This window comes from Anopheles stephensi, chromosome 2 (assembly GCF_013141755.1).
Source record: "Anopheles stephensi strain Indian chromosome 2, UCI_ANSTEP_V1.0, whole genome shotgun sequence".
Lineage (NCBI taxonomy): Eukaryota > Metazoa > Arthropoda > Insecta > Diptera > Culicidae > Anopheles > Anopheles stephensi.
Window position 1 is genome coordinate 42,425,200 of NC_050202.1, and position 26,388 is coordinate 42,451,587.

The 26,388-nt window shown below is 45.8% G+C and overlaps 7 protein-coding genes and 2 non-coding genes across 14 annotated transcripts; 4 read left to right on the forward strand and 5 right to left on the reverse strand.

Moving 5' to 3' along the window:
• LOC118503033 (cathepsin B-like) lies at positions 1–1,231 on the reverse strand. The gene has a single exon (XM_036035864.1). It carries the CDS (start codon positions 1,221–1,223, stop codon positions 57–59), a length of 1,167 nt encoding a protein of 388 aa, XP_035891757.1. The 5' UTR covers positions 1,224–1,231; the 3' UTR covers positions 1–56.
• LOC118503036 lies at positions 1–2,568 on the reverse strand. The gene is made up of 2 exons (XM_036035869.1): positions 2,407–2,568; positions 1–2,335 (listed from the first exon to the last, which is right to left on the reverse strand). Exons 1-2 carry the CDS (start codon positions 2,467–2,469, stop codon positions 1,562–1,564), a joined length of 837 nt encoding a protein of 278 aa, XP_035891762.1. The 5' UTR covers positions 2,470–2,568; the 3' UTR covers positions 1–1,561.
• A 1,674-nt stretch (positions 2,569–4,242) lies between these two features.
• LOC118506151 (very-long-chain 3-oxoacyl-CoA reductase) lies at positions 4,243–10,808 on the forward strand. Of its 2 annotated transcripts, XM_036042907.1 has the most exons (4): positions 4,243–5,273; positions 8,295–8,341; positions 9,475–9,550; positions 9,624–10,808. In XM_036042907.1, exons 1-4 carry the CDS (start codon positions 5,120–5,122, stop codon positions 10,340–10,342), a joined length of 996 nt encoding a protein of 331 aa, XP_035898800.1. In that variant the 5' UTR covers positions 4,243–5,119; the 3' UTR covers positions 10,343–10,808. The 2 variants fall into 2 exon arrangements, with proteins under 2 accessions (XP_035898800.1, XP_035898801.1); XM_036042908.1 differs by lacking the exons at positions 4,243–5,273; positions 8,295–8,341 and adding an exon at positions 9,067–9,315.
• A 399-nt stretch (positions 10,809–11,207) lies between these two features.
• Positions 11,208–13,200, forward strand: LOC118506149 (cathepsin B). Of its 3 annotated transcripts, none has more exons than XM_036042902.1 (2): positions 11,208–11,336; positions 12,012–13,200. In XM_036042902.1, exon 2 carries the CDS (start codon positions 12,015–12,017, stop codon positions 13,032–13,034), a length of 1,020 nt encoding a protein of 339 aa, XP_035898795.1. In that variant the 5' UTR covers positions 11,208–11,336; positions 12,012–12,014; the 3' UTR covers positions 13,035–13,200. The 3 variants fall into 3 exon arrangements, with proteins under 3 accessions (XP_035898795.1, XP_035898796.1, XP_035898797.1); XM_036042903.1 differs by lacking the exon at positions 11,208–11,336 and adding an exon at positions 11,385–11,405; XM_036042904.1 differs by lacking the exon at positions 11,208–11,336 and adding an exon at positions 11,789–11,934.
• Positions 13,201–13,210: 10 nt separating this feature from the next.
• LOC118506150 (cathepsin B-like) lies at positions 13,211–14,555 on the reverse strand. Its single transcript, XM_036042906.1, has one exon. It carries the CDS (start codon positions 14,267–14,269, stop codon positions 13,259–13,261), a length of 1,011 nt encoding a protein of 336 aa, XP_035898799.1. The 5' UTR covers positions 14,270–14,555; the 3' UTR covers positions 13,211–13,258.
• Positions 14,556–15,126: 571 nt separating this feature from the next.
• LOC118504286 (ran-binding protein 16) lies at positions 15,127–23,701 on the forward strand. Of its 3 annotated transcripts, none has more exons than XM_036038562.1 (13): positions 15,127–15,352; positions 16,152–16,248; positions 16,326–18,121; positions 18,210–18,354; positions 18,541–18,824; positions 18,911–19,101; positions 19,203–19,414; positions 19,495–19,633; positions 19,784–19,861; positions 21,002–21,206; positions 21,282–21,401; positions 21,479–21,566; positions 22,531–23,701. In XM_036038562.1, exons 2-13 carry the CDS (start codon positions 16,246–16,248, stop codon positions 22,537–22,539), a joined length of 3,270 nt encoding a protein of 1,089 aa, XP_035894455.1. In that variant the 5' UTR covers positions 15,127–15,352; positions 16,152–16,245; the 3' UTR covers positions 22,540–23,701. The 3 variants fall into 3 exon arrangements, with proteins under 3 accessions (XP_035894455.1, XP_035894456.1, XP_035894457.1); XM_036038563.1 differs by having other exon boundaries at positions 16,157–16,248; XM_036038564.1 differs by lacking the exon at positions 15,127–15,352 and adding an exon at positions 15,660–15,728.
• Trnaq-cug lies at positions 20,727–20,798 on the reverse strand. The gene has a single exon. It is a non-coding gene; the product is annotated as a tRNA-Gln (tRNA).
• A 25-nt stretch (positions 23,702–23,726) lies between the features above and the next one.
• On the reverse strand, positions 23,727–25,268 carry LOC118504289 (UPF0415 protein C7orf25 homolog). The gene has a single exon (XM_036038584.1). It carries the CDS (start codon positions 25,021–25,023, stop codon positions 23,839–23,841), a length of 1,185 nt encoding a protein of 394 aa, XP_035894477.1. The 5' UTR covers positions 25,024–25,268; the 3' UTR covers positions 23,727–23,838.
• A 343-nt stretch (positions 25,269–25,611) lies between these two features.
• Trnag-ucc lies at positions 25,612–25,683 on the forward strand. Its single transcript has one exon. It is a non-coding gene; the product is annotated as a tRNA-Gly (tRNA).
• Positions 25,684–26,388: the final 705 nt, after the last annotated feature.

Here is a 26,388-nt window from a genome sequence, read left to right on the forward strand (position 1 = left end):
TTTAAATAGTCATTTGCTGTAAATATATTTCGTGTTTTCGCAGTAAGTTAGTCCCATTAGCGGAAGAACGGCAAACCAGCGACGACATTCGATTCAAAACCGAGATGATCCTCGCCACGGACAATCTTGAAGAATCCACCCTCTCCCCACTGAGCGCCCCACGAGTTTGCACACAGCCAGAACTTGACGTTGTTCTCCTCACCCCAGCCCATCACCTTGACCGAGTGCATACCAACGCGTAGACCGAGCGTATGCCGGTACACACCACTATGGTACTGCACAAAGTCCGTGTACATGGTGAAGGTGGCCTGAGCCGGTCCAAAGTTGAACACCTCGTACATGATGCGTTCCTCGTCCTTCGGTACCATGTACGCCACCCGTCCGTAATGTTTGTCCTCTGCGTAGGTAACGTTGTACCCGGGCTGGCAGACCCGCAGACACCGAGGCGCTTCGGCAGCATCTCCCGCCTTCTTGCAAACATCGAACGGATACGATTGGCAGCCTTCGTTCGAGCCGAACGGTCCACCACTGGTAATACCACTCTCTACCCAATAGTTCCACACCGCACTCGGCACACCTCCGTCACAGCCAAATCCGCACCGGTGGCAACAGGAGAGCACATCGTACGCACCAAAGTTGAACTGAGCCTTGCCCTCCGAATGGACGCACCAACGATCGGTCATGGTTGAAACGGCCGCCACAGCAAAGCTTGAGTCGCAACATCCCTGACTGCGCACCATGTTCATGCTCGGACAGTAGGACCACTTTTGACGCGCGTCGAACGATGCCGGCAACGGGTCCTCGTGCAGCTTCAGCACGAATCCTTGAGGCAGCTGGAATTTCATCGACTCGTCGGACAGCACACCGGCACGGTACTGGTCGTTGCGTTTCGGATTAACGGCCGCCTTCCAGGTGGTGGAACGGTTGTTGATGGCCTGCACAAAGGCAGCCTGGGACGTGACCACATTGCCGTACCCGGTGCGAAACTGTTCCGGGGCGTACTTTGCTTCGGCAAAACGTGGCCGATACGGTGCAAAGTTTTGGTAGTAGTTCTGGGGTTGCTGGTGCTCCCCGCTGCTTTGCACAAACAGCTTCAGGCCAAGGTTGTTCTCGGCGCTTCCCACTGCCTGGGCGCCGTGAAGGCAAAGCACCAGCCCGATAATGGCCAACGATGGGACGAATGCCATTTTGATTGCGATCGGCGCAAACGCCAACTGTACCATTTTGCAACCATCGCGATCCCTTTAAATACTCTCGCCAAATCGTTATCAATGATGCAACCGACTGTGGCTGTGAGGTGAACGCTCGGCATATAGATTTGTTTATTAGTCTACTACCTATACCCGGGTGGGTCCCGTGCGCTGCATTGTTTTTTGTTGATGTCTACGGTGTTGATAAAATGAGCATAGACCACCAACACTTGACGGGTTAAAATGAGATTTAATACATTTTGGATTTTGCATTGCACTGGGATGAAATTTGTTTCTTATCTAATGATCGCGTGATTTCCTCTTGTTCGACTGCTCCCTGACACGCGTGCCATTAGCTGGAGGAGCATCATTCAATATCGTTGATGCTTGATATCCTTTCGCTCCTCCTCGAGGCGCATCCAACCACCCAGCGCTGACGACGCGACCTTCTTGTCCAGCACAATCTTTGCCCTCTTGATGCTACAATCGACCGTGTCCGTTACCGGCTTTCGTTTCAGATCTGGTATTCGGCCAAAGCTTTTCACTCGTCCACCGATAAACTTTACTCGCGGCTCACGCTCACCACCGCTTCCCGCCGGAAGAACGATAGCGTCAACTCTGTTGCGTATGTCTTGAGCGAGTGCAATCGCCTGTCGGCAGCTGATACTATCTGGACGATCCAGGATACGATCGCGGATGTGATCGATTTCGCTGAGCAAAAATCCGGTCGGATCATTCGGCAAACACACTTTGCAGCCCGGTTTTCTTGGCTGCTGTGGATCACGTTTCTGAACTGTGTTCAGTATTTTCGCTTCCTCGGCACTACCGGAACCGGTGGAGCTGCTCCGATGCTTGGTGGAAGTATCCCTGGTACGTACAGGCTTCGAGTCTGTCGTTGGCTTCTTTTTAGCTTTCCCACACGGTGGACATGGTTGCTTTGCTAACACGCTAGAGGTTTTCGTTGCAGCCGGTGGCTCTACGTACCGATCAAATCGGCTAACGGGTCTCGCCGACCCCAATGGTAACAATGGGGATGCATCGGTTGTTCGATTCAACCGAGGATTTGGAGCTGTTTTTGGCCGCACAACAATTTTGCTAGACAAAGGCCTCAGTGCGGACGCTTCCGCAGGTTTCATAAGATATGCCTGCAAATTTCGCAACATTTTCTTTATTACTGCAACACAGTTTATGGTTAATGATAGTTACAAATATTTACCATCCGACAGGGGCTGTCCCGAAAAAAGTCACGGAAAATTTTGGCACCCACAGTTGCAGCCATTTTCAACAGACGAACTTACGAAATGGAATGAGAGATTACGGGAAACGGTATAGATTTAGAACAACCACCACCAAAGGCTACTTGGCCCTGGTGTTGTGTGAACACCTTTTTGCGATTAAAAATTAACTCCATTACAACTGTTTTCATAAACTTTGCTGAGTTGAAGTAAGACAAATTCTGGATGGAGTTTTGTCCGCCATCGATTTTTGTTCTTTTTCTGTAAATTGTTCAAAAAATCAGCAAATCGAAACCAATCAAATCTTTTTAGAGGATCATACAGGCCGCTTGCGTTCCCATTTTTTAAATTTAACACGCTGTTTGCCTGCGAACGTGCTCCAAATTAGTTGCTGTGCAGATTGCATACCGTCAGGCGACTACACTTCAACTGAACCGGTTCTATCACATCTCACACCGAGTGTGATTGAATATCAAGCCGAAATTGAAACACGCACTGTGACCGGTTTGGAATAGATAGTTTGGAGGCGGATATTTTGAATTGAACCGAGTACATGCCCTCCAGTTGGCCACCAAATATCGATGCATGATGGTTACTTTATAAAAAAGGTGTCAACTTGTCAATAATGTTCATTTAAATTTAATTGTACAGTCTTTCATCTTTTGTTTTCAACTAACAATTTAAGCTCTGGCATCTAGCATAACCTACATTTAATTAGTGAAAATCAGCAACATTAGCATGTTCTGCTAAGCATCGCGTGGTTCAAAGTGATTCTGCTTCATGGCTTAGCGTCTGGTAAATCAGGCTGTCCACACAATGGCTTAAGCGACTTATTGGCACCACATATACAGGTTTTCAATTCTCACTATGGGGAAACGGTCCGTATGGGATTCGAACTCAAGAATTTACTATCCGAGATGATCTTCTACTTACTACGAAACAATTGCAATACGCCTCATCAAGTTCATAAAACAACCTTGTCAGTGGCAATCATTGACATGGAGTGCAATCACTGACCATGAGCGATGCAAATAACAAAGAGAAACATTTGATGACAATTGATGTGGTATCATTTTAGTTTAGTAAAGTACCAAACCTAAACCAATCTTTAATTGAAAGTGCAACAAATTCATAAGACACCATTCAAGATTAATTTGGAATCAGTGCTAACCCACTTCGAAAGCGAAAGCAAACTTCTTAGCGATCATTCAACTTTGTTCAGTTCTCTTTCGTTGCATATTCGCGTTCTCCCCACCCGCTTCGTTGTGTGGGCTTTGCTTGCGCGGGCTCTGTTGATTCAAGGTCAGTAGATCAAGTTCAATGAAAATCAGAGAAAAAAGCCTCCACAGCTTCGCGAGACCGTTGCGTGCGGTACCACATTCGGGAAGGGAAGAGTGGTGGTGAAAGATTATTTTGAGTTGTTTTATACACACAATCGTAATTTTCAAGGTAATGAAAGTCGGTGTAATGCAATATTTTAATGCATTACAAAAATGTTGATGTAGATTACCAGTTGATAAAATAAATAGAATGTTGTTAAGATTTTTTAAACCAAACAAACAGTTATAACAGTTGATTTAATATCAGCTCAAGCAAATTCTATACAATCTGTAGTAATAATATAGAAAATATGTATCCCAACATTTTCAAAACTAAAGGTGGCCAATACATGAGTCAAAATGCCCGAAAGCTACATTTTTGGCAGATTATTACAAAAGCTTACCCTTCCCGTAAGCCGTTTGACATTTGATTGCTTAGAACGCTATCAAAACAGAACTTGACAGTTTGGTGCCACTTTGCGTTCTGAACCCATTTATGCTACTTGGGTGCCGGGCTTTCACTTTCCTTCCGTTCTTGTTTTGCTTAACGCGACAGTCAACTTTTACCGTGAAATTACCATTATTACGTCGCGTGGAAGACCAGCACCAAGCATTATTAATCACAGATTTTCCTTTCTTCACATTTGTCTTAACTGGCGCTGTGGTTGAAAAGCGGAACAAGGGCTTAGCGAAAAGCGAGGTGAAAGCGAAACAACAAACAACACCATCAAAATCACCGAAACGGAGCGCGACACAGGCACCCCAAAACGCGAAGAAAGTTTAGTCCATCGCTGGAATCTGGATCGATAGGCTTGCTGCAGCACTCGCCCGGTCGCGTACCACATTTCTGTCAAAATCCCGCACCGAAAAAACCGCCCAACGCGTCCACATCCATAGCCAGTGTTCGTTGCTGACGAAGCGCTTATCAATAAAATACGAAGCTTATTTGCACACCTCACCCATCAAGGCAAGCGGTGCTGGTGAGCGATTCGAAACAAAAACGTCGCTAACCGCTGACACCCCTGCTATACGTGCTACCTCCTCCTGGGGACGTTTCCACTACAATACGCAACACAACCCGTCGTTTGCAACGCCTGCTACGACTAGGAAAGATTATTCGTCGCTCACACCTCACGATAGACGGGTTTCGACGGGTGGGTTCGGTCCTGTGCGCGTCCGACGGTGTGCTTCAGTGTGTGTTGTGTTCTGGCGGAACGTGGAATTATTCCCGTGCTTCCCAGTACCGCGTGCGTGATTTAGTCGGTCTCCGTTCACATCCGGTGTGCTTTCGGGTGGAGCAAAGCAAAGCCAGTGCTGAATTTTCAATTCAAACCTCCTTGTCACCGAACTTGGTACGTGCGTCTTCGCCTAGAAAATGGTCACCGTGTCGAGCGTTCTGGGCAGCACCAGTGCCGTCCTGGTGTCGCTGTTCATATTGCGCAAGGTGTTTCCCTGGATTTATCAAAACCTTATCGGACCAAAGGTGTTCGGCTGCCGCATCAACCTGAAAAAGACCGGCGAATGGGCCCGTAAGTATTGCTTCCGAGTTATATGTATGTGCCACAGTGTTGTGTCCATTGCTAGAGACTATTCGTCGACCGTTCGTCTTCTGGTTTGCGAGAATGTCCTTAGAATCTGTACGATAATTGGAAGATACTAATGGTGGAACTGGTTTATTCCAATCGACGTCCACTTCCTGATTGGAACCAGCGCGTTCCCGCCTGCTATCCAATGTGTCACACAAAGCCAAACAAACCCACCGTCTAGATTGTGAATAAATTTGTGGCACAATATTTCGGTTCTTGATGCCCGTGACACTGGCGCCGATAAAGTGCGAAACCAAAAATATTCGCAATACGAAACCGGTCTGGTGGAGGCCATTTTTGTTGTTGTAGCATTTAAACTAAAGCTCGTATTCACTCGTATCATTTCGAGCTGCGAAAACATTTCCCCCATAGTTTATTCGAAACTATAGATTAATTTTAGTTTGATCCATGCAGGACTCCTACAACAAAGGCAAATGGTGAATTAATGGTACGTCTTTTATCCGGTGAACGGTCGGAATCTAACAGCAATTATGATGCTATTAAATCACGTTCTTAGTTCCCAATCCCTGTTTGATGAAGTATTCGCGTGACAGTCTCAGTGTGGGAAAATATCCCTTTTTCACAGATTTAGTGTGGGGCTAATTAAGCCAAACTCATGTGGAAACCAGTTTAATACCCATACCAAACTTAGTATAGGCTGCCCAAGGACTGATAAACCTCTTGCCACATTGCTAAAATATTGAGACCACCGAAAGCAAAGGTCGCCTGAATACGGGAGATAAGAACAGCTTTGATCGTTGTAGAAAAAAGTACTTTAAAAAGCTGTTTGTTTTCGGTTGGTAGACATGTGAGTATGATAGGTGACAGGCTGGGCCACTCTTACGTACGAATACATAACACCATTCCAACTTACAAGCGGATTCAAGCTTTGTGTATTTTCTCCATCACAGCTTCCGGTGCATATTCCAATGGAAGTCACGAAAGCGCAACTGATTAAATTCGAAGTAAAATAAGCAACCGGTTGTAAAGGGGTTTACCACCACGCCACTATTACTAGGAGGTGGGCAGTAAATTTGGGTGCTGATCGATATCTGCTGCTGTTAGCATTGAGCCATCCGACGACCACGACGAGTCTCTTGAACCTAAAAGTCTTGGGGCTGTTTTTTTTTGGGGAAGGAAAAGAAAGTTACCTTTTAGCCGAAAATTCCTACCCATAAAACCGGTTTTCTCCAACATTTTGGAGTGGACTCACTTGGTGCTGGCGAATCGAAACTGGCCAGCCTTACCACGTTTGCTTCGTTGTCGAAGGAACATCTTTAGTTTTAGATGGCCTGCTCAAAATTCTTGACGTATTACATATCTTCACGGTAATTCTCTATCTCAGCTAGCTGTGAAACGTTACCATAGGAGTGATGCCAACAGCAAAAAAATCATTCATGCTTTAACTTGATGCTACTCACGTTTTGCCATCATTCGTAAAGTGCTAATCATGGCGTACTATGTCATTTGCATCCCAGCTACGGGAATACAGGAACAACAGATCCTCTAGAAGCAGGACAAAAAACGACACAGGCAAGGAACACACTCATCTATTTTAAGGAGCAAAAAGTTAACAAACGCCGGGAATAATAGTACTCTCCAGTAATTGCGTCAATTTTGTTATTTTTCTTCCCATTGCCATCGCGCCACTGTGTTAAGAAGGCTGGAGGAGCGAACGAACCGAGAACCTACGCCATTTGATGATTTAAAAAATCAACAAAACCCTCGATCGCTTCAACCTGAAGCTGTTCTTGCTAGAAGGGAGCAGCCAGAGTGATAAACAGAATCGTTGACGTGCTGCGAAACATGTGAACAAAAAAAAAGTGTGTTCGTACTAGCAATATTTGTCCACCAAAGCGTGAAAAATGACTTCAGAGACATTCAGTTACCACCAATAGGGTTAAAGATGGGACAAGCTCTAAGAAGAAGCTTTTTGTAACGTTTACAGCTGATCGTTTCCGACAGCTTGCTGTGGGCAGATTAGAAGATCATTCCGATGATCGATGCCCAGCACACAATGCTTGGGGCTATTAAAATGGCAAACCCTCAATCATGCGCATGTGCGCGCAGGCATCGATAACACTCTCTCACCCTTGCATAAAGATATGACTGACCCTTGGGTTGATCAGGCTGCCCTCCAACTGGTTGACATTGAAACGAACTACCCCTTCATGAGCAGTTCGCTGCTGGGATCGATGACGATCCACATAGCCAAGATCATTCGCCGATTTTGATGTGGGTGAAGAAAGAAAATGAATGCTATCGGTCACTAATGGTCCCGGCCCGAGAGAAGGTTAAACTCTGCTGCTTGCTAATCTATTCTGGTGGTCTGTTCCGTTGCTTGCGCTTTGGTGTCTTATGAAAGGTTTATTTCAATAATCGTTAGGTGTATGTGCATGTACGCCCGATGACCTCAAATTATGGGTGCGAAATTGTGCCCTTCAAACCAAAACAGATCATTTGCTCACGATCGCTTGAACGAAGGGAAGATTAATTGCGCTCGGAGGAGTGTGTTGCTGTGGACTAATGATTTGTTTTGTGTAGTGCATTGAAATCTATTACAGGTTAATATAGTATAAAAATATGCTATTATTCCATTGCCTAGTTATCTTCAAAGCTCTTTGAGGATTGTTGAATTGAAAAAAAGGATCAAAATAAAAGAACTCACTTGGAGGAATTTCTTGAGCATTGTTCTTCCTTCCCTGCAGAATATCGCCCTAACTTTTTTGCTATATCTAGAGCAAAGAATTTTTAGAGCTCTTGCTGAATTTTTGCGACTATAAGCTTTTTTGATTTAAGTTTCGGTTTTGTATAAGAACTGAAAGACACAAATATTGTTCAGATAAATTAATGGCCATAGCAAAGCCCAATGAAAAACGATTGGAGATTTCATGTGGCAATGCTTTTCATGTAACTCTCTTTTTCTATACTAATAATCCAATTTTTTTTTCTTCCCCTTTACAGTCATCACCGGTGCAACCGATGGCATAGGAAAAGCATACGCTCAAGCGGTGAGTATTAGGGTAGTTGCACTGGATAGAATAAACTGCATTGGACCTTCCTACCCACAAACACACACACACACATATATACACATCATGAGGAACGCGGAATGAAATGCAGTTACGTCCCGGCGAAGGTTGACTGGTAAAAGTCAAGTGCGCCGCGCAAACACGATCACGCGCTGCTTCGTTGGTGTAGATCGATTCGATCAAATCATTTCCTACACGCAACACCCGTTAGAACCTGTGTTACTTAGCCACCGCAGGGATGATATCCATGTGGGAAAGTATACATATCTGATGATTGTCGTTTCTGAAAAAAAAATGCTCAGTGACGAGCTTTGATGGTGCAATGTCATGCCTTCATAGGTATTACATGTATGCCCAACTTCAAAATCTCCTACTTATAACACGATTAATTGTACTGTGAATTAGTAGCTTCAGTTTTAAATACTATCAGCTATAGTATCAGGTATAGTAGTGAAGGTAAACACCTTCAGCTGTTGCTCTGTGTGGGGGTTCGAGTGCAAAGGTCTCTAATGTTGGTTGGTCATCCAACATGCACAAACACACTCTTCCTTGCTTTTCAGCTAATGCTATACGGTTTTATTGGAAGAGAAATTCATCACCACCTCTCTTTCATGTGGAGCTGCACAACTAACTTTGGCCCGGCCCGGTCAACAATGAGTTGCATAAATGAGTTTTCTTGTGCGCTTGTGGCGAGAGTTTCTTTTCTTTTGTGGTGGGTTCCGCCGCACCAAAAGGGTCAGAGTCGGAGGCAAATTCAACGGCAACAGCAGGGTTGAATCGATTGAGCCACTAGCTAGCTAGCCACTAGAGCGCTGCGGAAGTGAGGTGGTTTTTGCTTTCAATCTTAAGGTGGCGATGACTCTTGGTGCGGACATCGTGGGTCGTATGCACGGATAACAGCAAACACAGTTTCACTTTACTTCATGATCGTCATGAAGAAAAGCATTTCTTTTGTACGTTTGTATTGTGCGATCTTCATGGAGAAAGCTCCAGCTCGTTAGACAGAGGGGAAAAAACTGCATATTTACATTTGATTTTGTTTGCTTGAGCTTGAGCAATGGTTTCCTGTTTGGCTAGTATTAATTTCTCGTTCTTCCTTGTTTTCTTTCTAGCTTGCCCGAAAGGGCCTCAACATTATTCTGATCAGCCGAACCCTTTCGAAGCTTCAGGATGTGGCCAAAGAAATTGGTAAGCTGCAAATCACCAACGAGACCCATCTTACACCAGAATAATGTCCGATTCTCGTTATTGGTTTCCCTAGAAACGGAATTCAAGGTGCGCACGATGGTTATTGCCGCCGACTTCACTAGTGGAGGAGAAATTTACGATCAAATCCAGCGACAAATCGAGAATATGGAAATCGGCGTGCTGGTGAACAATGTTGGCATGAGCTATGCGAACCCGGAATACCTGCTGGAACTGCAGGACAACGAGAAGCTAATTAAGAATCTGCTCAGCTGTAACATTCTCTCGGTGACGCGCATGTGTCAGCTAGTTATGCCCGGCATGGTAAAACGGCACACGGGTGTTGTGATCAACATTTCGTCCCTATCCGCCGTCATTCCGGCCCCGCTACTGACCGTTTATTCTGCGTCCAAGGCATACATGGATAAATTTTCGGAGGATCTTGCCTCGGAGTACGCGAAGCACAACATTGTGGTGCAATCGGTGCTGCCCGGGCCGGTAGCTACTAACATGTCCAAGATTCGGAAGAGCACGTGGATGGCCTGTTCGCCCAAAGTGTTTGTGGGCAGCGCGATAAACACGCTTGGTCACACTCGTCAAACTACCGGGTACTTTCCACATGCCCTGCTTGAGCTAGCAATCAATACGCTGAGCTTCGTTTCGCCACGCCTGATGGAGAAGCTCACAATCAATACGATGCAAAACATTCGGGCTCGTGCGATGAAAAAATCCACAACTCGACCATCGGCAGCGCCTTCGGGTGAAGCTACGACTCTAACTACTTCGTCTTCGTAAGGAAGTTGAGATTGCTACGACAAGATGGGTTCGATGAGCAGAGATCGAAGCTCGGTTCTGTTTCATGTTTGCGATATTACTGATAGAGAATTAATTCGCATTTGGAGCTCTCGATTTAAGCGAACGGTTGCCAACAACGATTGGCCCCGGATTCTAGCTTTACCAGTAGTTGTGTACGAAATAGTCAAACCGGCTGGGCATTTAACGATAAGATGGATGTGGGGTTGGATGAGCAAAATGCGCGCAGGCAGAGATTCAGTGTTGGCGAAAGTCCGTTCACCAAGAGCATCCTAGTCCGACATATAAATGGGAAGAAGGCTACATCGGAACGGGGGTGCAAATTTAGCGTAATGTGTATCGATAATTCCAAGGCTTCATCTATCAACCGGAGGCTGTATGTAAAAGTTGGCTATAAAAACAACGCACTGTTGCACCCAAAAATAAACGAAATGTTTTCCAATCCAACTACTTGCACGTTACTCGTTCGCTCTGTCGTCTTGAGGCTGTATCGCATGCAATATAAGCGGTTGATGGCGTTTGTAAGAGACATTTAGATTCATTTCGTCTCTATCTGTAAGTTTTGGACAGGTTCATGGCCTGGACAGGTATATGTGAATGAATATTCTATACTATCGATCGATACGATCAACATTTGACCCTACATGTGATAAATTTAATGAATGACCTTGAAACAAATCGTTTTGTATTAGAATTAAAAAAAAGGATTGGTTGCCACAATACGAACATTATTTGAAATCAACAAGAAGTCGACAAACGGCTACTTTCAAACGAATTGTCTATTAGCCGTCTTTTACCACGCATTGTCTGACGACAGTTGTTCGAATTACAATTGGGAACGCTTTGTTGGGCATCGTCAAATGCCAGTTTGTTGGCTGGGTTGTCAAAACGTTCTGGGTCGAAGAATTTAACCGCAGTCAATGCATTCCAGCGTTAATCGAATAATAAAACGCAACACAAAGAGACGCAGTAATAGGTAAGTGTTGAAATAGCTGTAGCAATAGTTAGCGAACGTTTCAGTGGGGCAATCAACAAAGCTTCAAAAGTATAGCAAAGCAAAGCATAAAAGCTCATACTTTTTATAAAGTAAAGCATAGCATAAATTGTATGGTTATGGGCTTTCTAATCCAATGAGTCAGTACTCATATTGCTTGTTTTAATTACATGTAATACTTTGTTGTCATATAATTGTGCTGTAAATCATTTTGGCCATATCGAACCGTGTCAATCGGTCCGGTTGTGAGCAAACAACGAACAAAGCCACCAGAGCGAATTGCGTAGCAACGGTACAAGTAGGTTATGTTGTTAAGACACAAAGGACGGTAGAAAGCTGTTTTTCTTCACCAGCTGATAGCAAGACGCGGTGCGAAGACTCTGTTTTCCCAATCGGATGATGATACTGCTAGCCACCAGCTCCAATCTCATTACGCTCTTATCTGCGCTTGTGTGTGTCTGTCTGCTGTGTGGTAGTTTCGTTCGTTCTCGGAGCAGATCTTTGTTGACATGTTTGCTGATTCATCATCGCAATCGTAAACAGAGTTCGATTCCATAGTCCCCCACAGGCTTATCTGCCTGTAAACTGCCATCCATGCAAATGCATTACACAAAAGTCGACGGAATAGTTACAATTGCTGCTTTCTTTTCGTTGTAGAAAATGTTGTTCCATCTGGTGATTGTGGCGCTCGTCGCCATCAGCCAGACAGGTGCGGCCAAGGCCGGCTTCGGCAAGAAGTACCCACTGTCATCGAAATTCATCGAAGAAATCAACGTAAAAGCGACCACATGGCGGGCGGGCCGTAATTTCCACCCGGACACCTCGCTCACGTACATCCGCGGCCTGATGGGTGTTCACCCAGACGCGGACAAATTCCGCGAGCCCGAGCTTCTGCACGAGCTGCACGACGGGGACGATCTGCCGGAGAACTTTGACTCGCGCGAACAGTGGCCCAACTGTCCGACTATTCGCGAAATCCGCGACCAAGGATCGTGTGGCTCGTGCTGGGCGTTCGGTGCCGTCGAGGCAATGTCCGACCGTGTTTGTATCGCTTCGGGAGGTAAAATTCATTTCCGCTTTTCGGCCGAAGATCTCGTGTCGTGCTGCCACACGTGCGGATTTGGCTGTAACGGCGGATTCCCGGGTGCGGCCTGGAGCTACTGGGTGCACAAGGGTTTGGTCAGCGGTGGACCGTTCGGGTCGAACATGGGCTGTCAGCCGTACGCGATTGCTCCCTGCGAACATCACGTTAACGGAACGCGTCCTTCGTGCGAGGGCGAAGGTGGCAAAACTCCAAAATGTGTGAAAAAATGTCAGGACAGCTACAATGTGCCGTATCAGAAGGACAAACGGTACGGGGCACGGTCGTACTCGATCGCACGCCACGAGGAACAGATCCAGAAGGAAATCATGACCAATGGGCCGGTGGAGGGTGCGTTCACCGTGTACGAAGATTTGCTTCACTACAAGGAGGGCGTCTATCAGCACGTAACGGGCAAAATGCTGGGCGGGCATGCTATTCGCATACTGGGATGGGGCGTCGAGAATGGTACGAAGTACTGGCTCATTGCCAACTCATGGAACAGTGACTGGGGCGACAATGGATTCTTTAAGATCCTCCGGGGCGAGGACCATCTCGGCATCGAAAGTTCCATTTCGGCCGGATTGCCCAAGCTGTAGAGGGACAAGCGGCAGGCCCACCGTAGCTGCTACATACGTATCATTCCGGAAACAGGGAGGCAAAGAACGAGAAAGAGGCTGATTTATCGATCGAGAAAGATTATTCCGCTTTCAGGGACGACCAAGAATAAAAATCTCCCGTTTTCCGTTTTTCGATAAATAATAACACTGAGGTGTACGCAGTTGATGCTGAAAGAAATTTTATTTTCAGTCGGATGCTTGTCTCATACCAGCGGTAACCCGGCGATGATCTTCGACTCAATGCCCAGATGGTTCGATCCCCGCACAAACTTAAAGTACCCGCGATCGCCCCAATCCTCGCCGTACGAGTTCGCAATAAGCCAGTACGGCAGACCGCCTTCTCTGCCCCAACCGATAATGCGCACCGCATGCTTGCCGATCTTCTCACCGTGCACGTGACGGTAAACGCCGGACTTGTACAGCAGCACATCCTCGTACACGTCGAACCCAGCCTCCACCGGTCCGTTGGTCATGATTTCGTAGCGTATCGCGCGCTCGTCCCGTGCCACACTGTACGCCACCTTGCCGAACAGCTTATCCTTCGAATAGTGCCGATCGGCACCGTCGTGACAGTGGTGCGTACATTTGGGCGATATTTCCACGTGACAGTCGTGGAACGGATACTCGCACGGTTTGAACGGATACGGTTTGCAACCCTCGGTCGAGTTGTACGCTCCGCCGCTTACCAGCCCCGCGTCCACCCAGTACTGGAAGCTGGTTCCATCCAGAAAACCACCGTTACACCCACTACCACAGTCGGCACAGCAGCCCATCAGATCTTCGGCAGCCAGCGCTACGTTGATGGTCGCGTTCGAGTGGATGCAGACACGATCGGACATCACGCTGGCAGCTGCAACGGCCCAGCAGGACCCGCACGTTCCCTGGTTGCGGATTTCACGCAGCGAATCACAGTTCGGCCAGTGGGTCCGTGCATCGAACGACTCGGGAATGTCGATATCGTACACGTACTCGTACCGTCTGATCGGTACCTTGAATCCGGTTCTACTCTCCCCAATACCCTTCAGCGACCGGAACGCATGAAAGTGGACGTTTGATCGGAAGTTGGTGTCTGGTTTCCAGCTACGGGCACGAGCGAGTACTCGGCGCAAAAATTCATCGTTGAACGGATCCTGACCATGGCGCTCGGTAGCCGACACGAGGCAGCAGGATAGGCCAGCCGCTACCAGAGCCAACGCGGCCAACTTCAGTTGCATGTTTTCTGCTCGTCCGACAAACTCGACCGACTTTTACCGACAATCGCTTGCGGTGTGGTTACTTACGAGGGTGAAACACTATTGTGAATGGGCCACGAAAAAGTGGACATCGGTGGGCGAGGTTGTTAGCACCCTCCGACATGGTGGTTATCGCTGTCGATCAGCGAATAAAGATCCCGGGTCAATAGCCGGAATGTTTCTAAACAATCTGCTAGCAAAGCGGAAAATGTTCAGCGAAGCTGTTTTTGTTGGAGCATGTAGTGGTGAACGCAAATGCTAGCCATTCAAACTAGGCGGCCATGCCTTTCGCTTGGGGGGTCGACGAGAATGGTATGCATGGAATTTAGAATTAAATAACGTTTTATTTAATGAAAAAAAGGTAACGATAGTCAGCAAAAAGTATACATTTGTTTATTCCGTAGGCAAAGTTGTATGGATTATCGCTAACCGATTTTCAGTTCAACGGTTAATTCAAATGAAATGTGAAATGTCAGACGGTAGGAAAATTTCGAAATTCGGCATACACAACGGGATTCCGCGGACATATTGGGCTGACGTTTCGAGGAATACACGCACAAGGTGTTTCTAGACGATAAGCCCCAAGAGATATGATTGATGTTTTGCCATGTGACGTTCATGTTCCTCCGAAGGTTCTGTTTTTATTTTTCATTCAAATGCATTTCAACTTTTTATCCCGCTTTTCGTGTAAATCTCTACTCCAATAATTTTAACAGCTGGCCAAACACCCAAGCCTTTCGCTATAGCTATTTTTGTACGAGCTTCCGAAACCACCGTGACATACGCCGTAAAAATTATCATGGCGGTATCGAAAATCGCTACTTCACTGCCGCCGCCACCGTCTATAGCTACCTCGGTTCGCTCCAAAACTTTTGCCTGGCTGCAGAGAAGCTATTGCGGCGATAGGAGGAGTAAAATATTTACCACACATTGCGGAAAAACAAGCTATCAAGTCGGAGCTAAAGTTGGGGGTAGCATCAACACCTACGACGACGAATCAAGCACAAGCCGGAGCCGGTTCGTAAGCGGGCCGCATTTCGTTCGATGGAGTGACGCCGAAAAAGTGTACGTGAAGCCGAAAACATCTCATTACGCCTTTTCTAAGAGCGAGTGAGGAAAGCTACACAAAAAAATAACCCATGGCCATGCAAAAAAGCCCAATCGCCGCTGCTTATCTGGCTCGGGGCGGCAATCCCGAGCGACCGAAGTCATGGACGACTTAACCAATTTCGCAACGATGCGGTGGACGGATGTTTCGGCAATCGGTTCCTTCACTGTTGTTGTATTTGTATTGTATCTCTTTTGCTGGAACAAGCACTTTGTCTGCCGGCAACATGAATTGTCATCACACTACCTGGCCCTGTGTCAGAGTGTGCGGATATGATGGTATGGTGTTGATTGTGGGGATCTTTCTACTCGGCTTTTCAAGCTTGGAACACCGGTAAATGCGGCTAGCATTGGAATTGATATGCGCTAGCATTGGATTTGATATGCTTCTGTTGAATATTTACGAGCTTTCTGCAGAGTTTGAAAGTTTGCACTGCCTTGACCGACCGTTTACCAGTGTTAAAAATACTGTGCAGTTACCATTGTTTTCATTAGCTGAGAATTCTGAATAGCAAAACGCGTGCTTGGGAAATAAGTAAAAAGTGCGTAAAGAGTGAAGCGAGTTTGTCATGAGGATTCGGAAATAACATGCCGGACTGGTTTGTTTATGCGTCCTCCGAGCGCTTGGTTGTATGGCTGTGTGGAGTGTAGCGCAATCCATTGAATGTATTGGTGAACGAAAACAGGAAAAAGAAAAGAAAACGCTATGCCTACTCTGATCGCGGATTATTTATTTATTTGCATTTATTTTGCACAGGACAGGTACCACTCTTGACAGACGTTCAATCAAAACCCTGTAACTGCCGAGATATTTCGTTGTCGCTAGCCACCAACTACCGTATTCGATCGTAATGGTAAGTGGCATCCCAAATGGGATCCAAAGAGAGCAACACGATTGTACCACCATTCTCTGACCCGCGTTTTTCCACAGGAACCAGAATTGCTTGAGATACTGTGCAAGCAGTTCTACGAATCGCGCGATGCCCAGCGCCGCGCGGAGGCAGAAAAAGTGCTGTACCACTTCCAGGATGATCCCGACGCGCTGTCCAAGTGCCAAACGCTGCTGGACCGTGCGGACTCGAGCTTCTCGCAGCTGTTTGCCACAACCATCCTGACGAAGCTGGTGACGAAAAACATACAAGTGTTGCGGATGCAGCAGCGGGTGGACATACGCAACTACGTGCTTAACTATTTGGCGACCCGGCCGAATCTGCAACCGTTCGTGATTCAGGCGCTAATATCGCTTCTCGTAAAGATAACGAAGCTCTGCTGGATCGACATGTACGAGCAGGAGTACGTGTTCCAGAACATCCTGCAGGACGTGAAGGAGTTTCTCGGCGGGTCGGTGGAGCACTGCGTGATTGGAGTACAAATTCTGTCGCAACTGACCGTGGAGATGAACCAACAATCGGAAACGGCATGCAATCTCACCTTTCCCAAGCATCAGCGCATCACGGGCCTGTACCGTGACAAGATGCTGTACGACATCTTCATCCTAGCGTGCACCTTGCTCAGCCAGGCGAAGGACAATGTTTGTAAAAACTTGGCCTGTCTCGACGAAGCGCAACAGGGACTGTTCACGCATCTGCTGGAGCTGGCACGGAATTGTTTGAGCTATGATTTTGCCGGTGCCACGGCAGACGAGTCGTCGGACGATATTGCTACGGTACAGATACCGATCAACTGGCGGCCAGCGTTCCTGGACTCGGAGTCCGATTCGCTGAAACTGTTCTTCGATCTGTACCACATGCTGCCGACGCATCTGTCCAGTCTGGCACTGTCCTGCCTGGCGCAGATCACATCGATTCGGCGTTCAATTTTTAGCAATCCGGAGCGTATCAAGTTTCTCACGAAGCTGGTGAAGGGCGCGACGGACATTCTCAAAACGTCGCACGGGCTGAGCGATCCCGACAATTACCACGAGTTCTGCCGACTGTTGGCTCGGCTTAAATCCAACTATCAGCTCAGTGAGCTCGTGATCGTGGAAAACTACCCGGAAGCGATCCAGCTGATAGCCAAGTTTACGGTACAATCGCTGCAAATGTGGCAGTCGGCGCCGAACAGCATCCATTACCTGCTGTCGCTATGGCAACGGTTGATCGCGTCACTGCCGTACGTGAAGTCGCCCGAACCGCATTTCCTGGAAACGTACACGCCGGAAGTGACGAAAGCGTTCATTACCTCCAAGCTGGACGCCGTCCCCGTGATTGTGCGCGAAGGGCTCGAAGATCCGGTAGACGATACGGACATGGTGCAGCAGCAGCTGGAACAGTTTTCCACCATCGGGAGCTGCGAGTACGACAAAACGTGTGCACTGTTGGTGCAGCTGTTCGATCAAACGGCCAACCGCTACCAGGAGATACTGTCCAGCCCAACCACTGCAAACCACATCGATTTACAAATCTGCGAAGGACAGCTTACGTGGTTGGTGTACATTATTGGGGCTTCGATCGGTGGCCGGATTGCACCAGCCACGCACGACGACCATGAAGTGCTGGAGTGTGACATTATCATTCGAGTGTTGCAGCTGATGACGCTTACCGATTCGCGGCTGCCACAGTGTGGCTGCGAAAAGCTGGAACTAGCCTTTATGTACTTTTTGGCGCATGTGCGCAAGACTTACATCACGGAGCACATGCAGAAGCTGAAGATGTTACCCCGGCTGTCGGAGATACTGGGCGTGAGCGATGACGATATGACCATGCTGACGGTTACAAGCCGAAAGATGTAAGTGGGGCCACGCCAAAACATTTTTGGCATGATGCTTGCGAATGCTCATTCGGATTCTTGTCTTCTGTTTTTGAAACGATTGCAGCATAACAAACCTCAAATATTTAGGAAACTCGGAGCCTGTGCTACGAAAGACGCTTTCATTGCTAAACGACCTTACCCTAATGTGCTCTTCCGTGCGAAAGCTCATCAAGTTAGACGAGATCCAGTTTATGCTGAACAATCGTACGGTAAGGATGGATTTTATCGGTTAAGAGCGAAGTGCACTCTGGTGCCAATGAAAAAGAAGACATTTTTAGAATTTTTATGATTAAATGTTTATTCTGCCGTTTCTTGGAAACAAAAAAAATCCTTACCTTGTAGCAGAAACCAGAAACGCCTCAATTAATGCATGTCCTCTTTGTTACACTCCGCAGCGCGAACATTTTTCGTTCCTGGGTTCTGGCACGGTTGCGGCCACCCGATGCCGTAGCATGTTCTACACCTGTCTAGGCCGTTTGCTGATGATGGATCTTGGCGAAGACGTGGAACGCTTCAACACCTTCATGATGCCGCTAACGAAAACGATCGAGAACATCATCATGATGAACTTTCCGAGCGAAGAAGCCAAGAAAGAGCTGATCGGATTGTCGCGCGATTTGCGGGGATTGGCCTTAGCGTTTAATGCTAAAATGCCGTACATGATGCTGTTTGATTGGATGTAAGTGGCATGTGAGAAGCTGCATGATCGCGAACAGCACTCATTACTAACGGTGTGCTTTCTGTTTGTACGACCGTGTGTTTCAGCTATCCCGACTACTCGCCTATCTTAATTCGTGCTGTGCAAATGTGGGCTCACGATCCTACGGTAACGACACCAGTGCTGAAACTGTTCACCGAACTAGTCTACAACCGATCGCAACGTTTGGTGTTTGATGTCTCTAGTCCAAACGGCATACTGCTATTCAGAGAAACGTCCAAGTTGATCTGTTGTTACGGTAAGAGATCCTATCTTCCTGCGCAAGATAGGATGTAAAGAGCTGTCGATTGCCCGATTAACGCGAATAATGTACTGTTTGTTTCCTTTCCCGCGCACCAGGTGAAAGTATGCTGTCGCTAAATGTACCCAGCGAGCAGATGTACCCCATGAAGTTGAAGGGCATTTCAGTATGTTTTCAAATGCTGAAGCAAATCCTCAGCGGAAACTACGTGAATTTTGGCGTGTTTAAGTTGTACGGAGACAATGCACTGGACAATGTGCTTAACATGACCGCGAAGCTGATATTGACCATCCCGCACGAGGATATACTAGTAAGCCGTCGTTCGGGACCTTGGGTCGGACGCATTGTTTAGTGGCAAAATGTAATTGTGTGTGCCCTCTTTTGTTGCAGGTTTACCCAAAACTATCACTATCGTACTACACGCTTATACAGTGCTTAGCCCAGGATCACATCTTATACCTGTCCACGCTGGAACCACCGCTATTTTTGTACATTCTAGAAAGTATATCCCAAGGATTGAATGCATTAGGTAAGATTCTTTGAATGCGTAACGTATGATGAGCGATGGGTGGCATCCCATCGGTGGCCCTCCGTTCTCTCCGCTCGCGGGAAAATTAAACTGACATCATTGTACTAGACGCACGGGTACATTAATTACATTTTTCATTTTCTGTTACAGAAACCGTAATTTGTTCATCTTGTTGCCAAACGTTGGATCACATTGTGACGTACATTTTCAAGCAGCTACAACTGAATGGTGAGTACTTTTTGGGGATTTGTTGAAACCCAAATGCAGTAGGTTGTTACTACATTTTTAGATTCATTTAATTTTATTCTTCAAAAATATATAAACGATCACGATGATATGCTCTGTTTGAAAGCGTGTACAGTCGTACTAATTTGAAATACGATTGCCTTATACCAGGGGTGTCAAATTGGCAGCCTGTGGGTTCCAAACTCCAAATCTGTTATTCAACTTCTTTCGACAGTAAAAATTCAACAGGTGCAGATAGCCAAGTTGTTTCAATTTTGATTCCTGGAAAAAAAGAAGCTTCCCAGAAAAATATTGCCACCCCTTTTCTCTTGCGGCCCGTTGTGGGTTAGCGCTAAGGACCCAGTGATATTGCTGTCGTAAAAATAAAAGTTTAGATAAACTTGAAAATGAACATAAAATGTTTGTTCAGATTCTTGTGGGTCAAGACGATATCCCAATTGTTATGAATCCTACTGACAATAACAATTTGTAAAACAATAGAATAATGGAAAAATCCATTCTTCGTCTTTGCTACTTTCACGCCCTGGTTTTCGTATTCAGTTACCTCTTATTATGAATTCGTTGAAGTCTATTATGTCTTGGTGTATAAATGTGCCATGTACACGTTACCGTATCACCCAACTAATTTTCATAACACAGTAGGCAGTCAGTGTTTGACACACCTGCCCTAAACCATAACAGGAATCCAATCTAAAAAATGAACTGGCAGGCAGGTAGGCAATTAAAGCAATCTTGAACCATAATCATATAATAATCGGAGGCTGAAGAAGACAATTTTTCGAAGTGCATTTTTGTTGATTTACTTTGAATTAAATAAAAAGCTTGGGAAAAAAAGATAGCGCGTTGCAGGTTCCACCGAGATTTGAACTCGGATCGTTGGATTCAGAGTCCAAAGTGCTAACCATTACACCATGGAACCACGTTAGGGAGGGCGGGTTTATTTTCGTATATTAACCAATGACGGTACCTGGTCAGTTGCTCAGTTCAGCGTTCGACGCATTGATAGTACTGTTACGTGCATGTTGGAAGGAATGGAAAACATATCCTGATTCTCAACAGCTACCGAATCGCAACCTAGCAAGATTTTATAAAATTTTATTACCCACTTACACACTTTTCCAGTTTCTACATTCCCGAACAAGAAGCATCGCCAGATAGTTCCGCCGGAAAACAACATGTTTTTGAAGGTGATGGAACTTCATCCCGAAATCCTGCAGGGTCTGCTGTCGACCATGATGAATATAGTAATGTTCGAGGACTGCAAACATCACTGGTCCATGTCCCGTCCGTTGCTCGTGTTAATACTATTGTACGAGGATTGCTTTCGGTAAGAATGTTCGAGCTAGAAGGAATCGAGCCAAACAGCGGATTACTAACGAATTGGTTTGTTCCTTTTCCACAGTCGAATCCGTGAAACACTCATCCAGTCCCAACCCGTAGCAAAGCAGCAAAACATGGCCCGCCTATTCGAATTGCTAATGGATGGTATCGAGCGAAACCTGTTAATTCAGAATCGCGACAAGTGCGTAATTTGAAAAGCGAAGCTATTTATCGCAAAATGAAACAACACTACCAAATAGCGTTGCTTATAATTTACAGATTCACGCAGAACCTCTTGCAGTTCCGTCGGGACATGAATGCATCCCTCAAGATTACACCGCAGCCCAACTCGACGGCAAACGAAATGGTAGAGTATTGTTTCCTAATTTCACATGCTTTTACACTACAGTTCATCCAAGGCAAAACCGGACACCGTGAAACCGGGATAATTCAGTTATGTCATTGAGAATGATTTTCTTACCCTAGGGATGGATAATAATTGTTTCGTCCATCTCTTTTTAATGGCACATTTTGGAAATAACTAAACTTTGATAAATTGACCCATGAATGCACTAATACGGGTTTCAATTTGGCGTGTGAAAATCTAACATTTTGCTCTGTTTTGATAATTTCCTATTCATTTAGGCTAGACTTTTTAAGACCTTTTTTTAAATAGTATGGAAGCATCATGTTTCGCCGCTATGTTTAATGATCCAATCTAGTAAACCTGGTTATGCTTTGGTGTGAACAGGTGAAACATTATACATAACATAGTAGGCTAGTATATTTTTCGTAAAAAATCGATTAAAAATCGATAATTAGATATACTCTGTAAAACCCGATAGGTTAGGTGTTCACGATCACGAGTGTAGGGTAATTGTTCCCAAGAACAGAAATAGAGATATGACGTGTGATATTGTGTCTGATTGCGAGAGAAAGTGAAAATGATGGACCCCGACATTTCGTTGCGGAACAAGCAGAATGATTTCAATTAGAAAATTAGGAAACTTCGGCTTGGCTTGCAACTGGGTAGGAAAGTTTTAAACAACGTTGTGTGGAATGAGAAGTCTGAACAGCATGATTTTAGGTGGCATTTCCATTTACGGCGAAAGGAATGTCGTTTCGAACTTACTAGGTTCGTTCAAATGAATGACCCAAGTCCAACACTTAACTGTATGCATGTAAACTTAACTAAATTTTGAATTAGGTTTAGCGAAACTACCAGATTCGCTCCGCTCATTTCACAAAAGAAACTGATTCCGTTCCGTCCCGAAAACAAAAACGAAATTTCCCATCACTATCACTAATGAAATCTTTCGGTCGTTTTCTAGGACGATTAAAACGAGGAAAAGCAGTTGGCCAGTGTTGCAGAACAGTTACCCCCAGCAGCATTGACTGAGCTCGCGAAACAAGAAGGAAACAATGGTATCCTGTTTGATGTATGAAGTTGCTTTACGACGAAGAAAGTTACATACATGCTCAACAGCAACAGCAAGGAAGTGACCACAAGCAAACAAACACACGGTGTACAGTGAAATGAAATCGTCTCGCCAACGGCAGGGAATTGTTGTACTTTTTGTACCGAAATTGTAACGCGCGCGTCACGAAGCCGTGCAATGTGTGCAATGAACAGCAAAATACCGCGATTTGAACGAATATTATCGGGGCTCGTAAAATCCTTTATGGAAGAGCAGATGAAGGAAGGTAAAATATTAGTTTTTTTACATTATCTCATATAAGCACTTCTTTTCCATATCTTCTTCTTTTTTAAATCGTTTTCCATCCCCGGTAATAATGCATATTTTGGACACAATTTGAGTAACTTAGTGGTTGCTGTTCTGCGTACCGGCAATTTGACTTGCTTCTGCCCTGAATTGGTTGATTAGTGTTTGTGATGATGAACAGCGGGGTTGCGTTTCATATATGTTTTTTTAAATTCCATATTTTAATAATCTGCTGCATACACACCGGAATGGCTACATTCCTGTCTTTTCTATAGTATACATAATTTAAAGGCAAAGCAAGGCACGTTTACAAGAAACCGGAAGATCGAATAGCGGACAGGGAAGCTGTGCAGGCCGGTTTCAAGTAGAAGAAAAGTAAACTTTGCCGAGCATGTTAATAAAATGGTTCAGTTCAGTTAGGCCAGCTACAATTGGTTCCGTCTGATGATCATCCATCGCGCATCGAGATCGTTTCACTGTCTTCGACATGCGGGAAAAACTACATCTTATGGTTTACAATAGAGCATAACTTTAGGCAAAGGCCGGCTCAAAGAAAATCAAACCGACAGTCCAGGTTTAAGGCGGGCCTCACTGACTGACGCACTTGGCAAGGAGAGGAGGAACACGAAACAAGAAGAAATTGCGCAAACGATCGAATAATTTTGAATTTGGATCCAGTTGCCATGGCGATATGTGTATAGAGGAACCCCAAGAGCAAGCACAGATGATGGTAAAATGTGAGAAGTATGAATAAAACCCGAAATATGAGAAATGCGAACGGTTCACTGCACACCCCTAAGCTCCAGAATGAGAAACAGCGGACACGGCATGCTATCGTTGCACATTTGTCCTTCATAATTTATTCTTCGATTGCGGTCAACACCACTTGATGGATGATCAAACCACATCCTCAGCTCACTCTGGCAGTGGTTTAGCCGTCCGTTCCTTATCTTCCGTCAGAGCCCTTGCGTCGTGCAGGAAAACCGGCACCTCGAGTCCCTGCATTTTGGCCGCGCGTGTAAATCCTTCGTTGGAGGTGACCGTGACAGCCCGATGGTACAGCCCGAAGGCGAACACCTGCAAGCTCCGCGGGCGTATCTTTCCACCCAGCTTCAGTGACTGCAGCTCCTTTGGGGCTTGCTCGAGAGGCACGTCTGGCAGCACATGAATGCGATTGAACAGCTCCTTGGCGCGCACTTTCTCCTGCTCACCGCCCAATATCGACAGGATGTCGTGGAAGGAATCGTACGCCGTTTGACAGCAGATCAACCGTTTTCCCTCAAACAAGCGGTCCAGCACCGGTTTCACGGGTTTATCCCGCTCCCAGCAGGCCTGTTCGGAGAGTAGCGGCTGTTTGTATTCCCACCGAGCAGATCCGTTAGTCATCGCACTGCAGTACGCTATAAGCGTCGTCACGTCTACATTAAGCAATCGTATTTCATCCTTTGGATTGGTGGCTTCCGACAGCACCGTGGAAGGACCTGCTGTCGCCGTTACATCGTTCCGCGTTTCTTCTCCCAAATCATCGGCCAGTATCACCACACGCACGCCGATCCGCTGCAGTTCCTCGATCAACTCTTCGTCCAGCTTGCTCAGGAAGCGAAACACTACCGTGGGCGGTCGGAACATGTACGGGAAGTTGCAGGCAGCCTGCACATACTCTTCCGCCTGTTCCAGTATCGATTTCGAGCCGTAGCTCGTCCGCCCATACACCGCATCGCTGAGCGACTTTGGATTGCGGGCAATCACCTTGACCCAGGTGGCACCACCATCGCACACGATATCAACCCGCAATGGGCAGGCCCTGTCCTCGACCGGAAGCGGATAGTCGACGTGTTTCACGTCACTGCTCGCCAGCAAACAGTCCACCAGACACCCGAAATGGGTGAGATTGCTGCAAAGAATGTGGTTGATGGTGACGGTCCGATTCGCTTTCACCCGGTTCAGGAACTTTAGCTCTTGGCTGATTTTCTTCTGAATCTTTTTCACTCCCTCGATCGTGTTTCGCTGCGAAAGGCTTTTGAGCAGCTTTTCGCCAAGCTCGATTTTTTCCTGCGCCAGTTGCGTCAACTCCTCGATGGTGTGTTCATAGTTTTGCATCGTTCCTGCCCGTGCGTGTGTGAACCGACGGACGTATTCAACGGGCGACACTAGCAGGATTTTCACTACTTAAAAATAAACTCATGAATCGCTAGCAGCCTTTCGATAATGCAAAACGGACAAACCAACCACCGTATGGTCGATGAACACTAGACTTCAGCAGAGATTGAATTTTTGCTATTGGAGATTTTGTTTTGGTTTCACTTCCCTTTGTTTGATGTTTCGCTTATGTCAGTTTGACGTTTTGTGCAATCCGCTTGAAAGGGCGAGTGAAGAATATGCAGAAGGGAGGACGGGGAGAAGGAGGGATAAAGTGCATAGTAGATTTGATGCGTTTTGATCACAATTTCCCATTTTTTCCAACAGCTGTTCAAAAAGCATCAAAATATATGATCAACTTTTTTACCACCAGTCACACAAGAACAATGCACGCAAGCTTAAACGGCAATTGCTAACTGAAATTGTATTAGTATTTATTATAAAAATGCGTTGAGTAAATCCTGTATGTTTGTTTTCCTCTAGTAGTCGCTTTAGCAAAGAAAACAAGTTTGATTTGAAATAGGCACCTAAGCACGCTTCTCTCGACGTGCGTCGGTGGTGTAATGGTCAGCATAGTTGCCTTCCAAGCAGTTGATCCGGGTTCGATTCCCGGCCGACGCACTGAAACACTTTTTGCTGCTGCCCGTCCTAGTTTTTTTGTTATCATTAACCAGCTTAACTTCCTACTATTATACCTCTCGATTAACACCCCTAACCTAATTTCCAACATAAAGGGTTAAAGCTACGCAACATAATTCCGTTTGTATGCAACATCCGGGACAAACTATTAGGCTAAATATACTCTGAACTGCACTTGAAATTGACGTCCTTCTGCTGGTTTGTTGGATCAGGGAAAGTTCTCCAGGAAAGAAACTCATATCGAAGGTAGTTCTGGAACATGTTTTTGATTTTAGTGTGACTATACGGCATATGTGTAGTCACTTTCTATTCTACTATATAATTACATTTGATAAGCCCAAGCATCATTATTTTCGGCGGGACAATCGAAGGGGTTTAAATGTTTAAATTATTTTTTAATCAAACCTGTAGCTTATATGGCTGATAAGGTGTGTATCATTTATCCAATATATTTTATTTATTTATTATTTATATTTTAAGCATTACAGCTTACCGTCATATTGTCGTTATCGAATATTTGATTAAAGAAAAATCGTTACCGATGCTACAGGGTTAAAAAATACAAATAACCTTGGAACATTCCTAGGCATTTGCATAAATCATGAAGTGGGTCGGAAAACTGGCGGAAAACTCAGAGTCCTGCATTTTTTGCAATGCACTACAGGTAAGTCTTCTTCGCCTTTATTT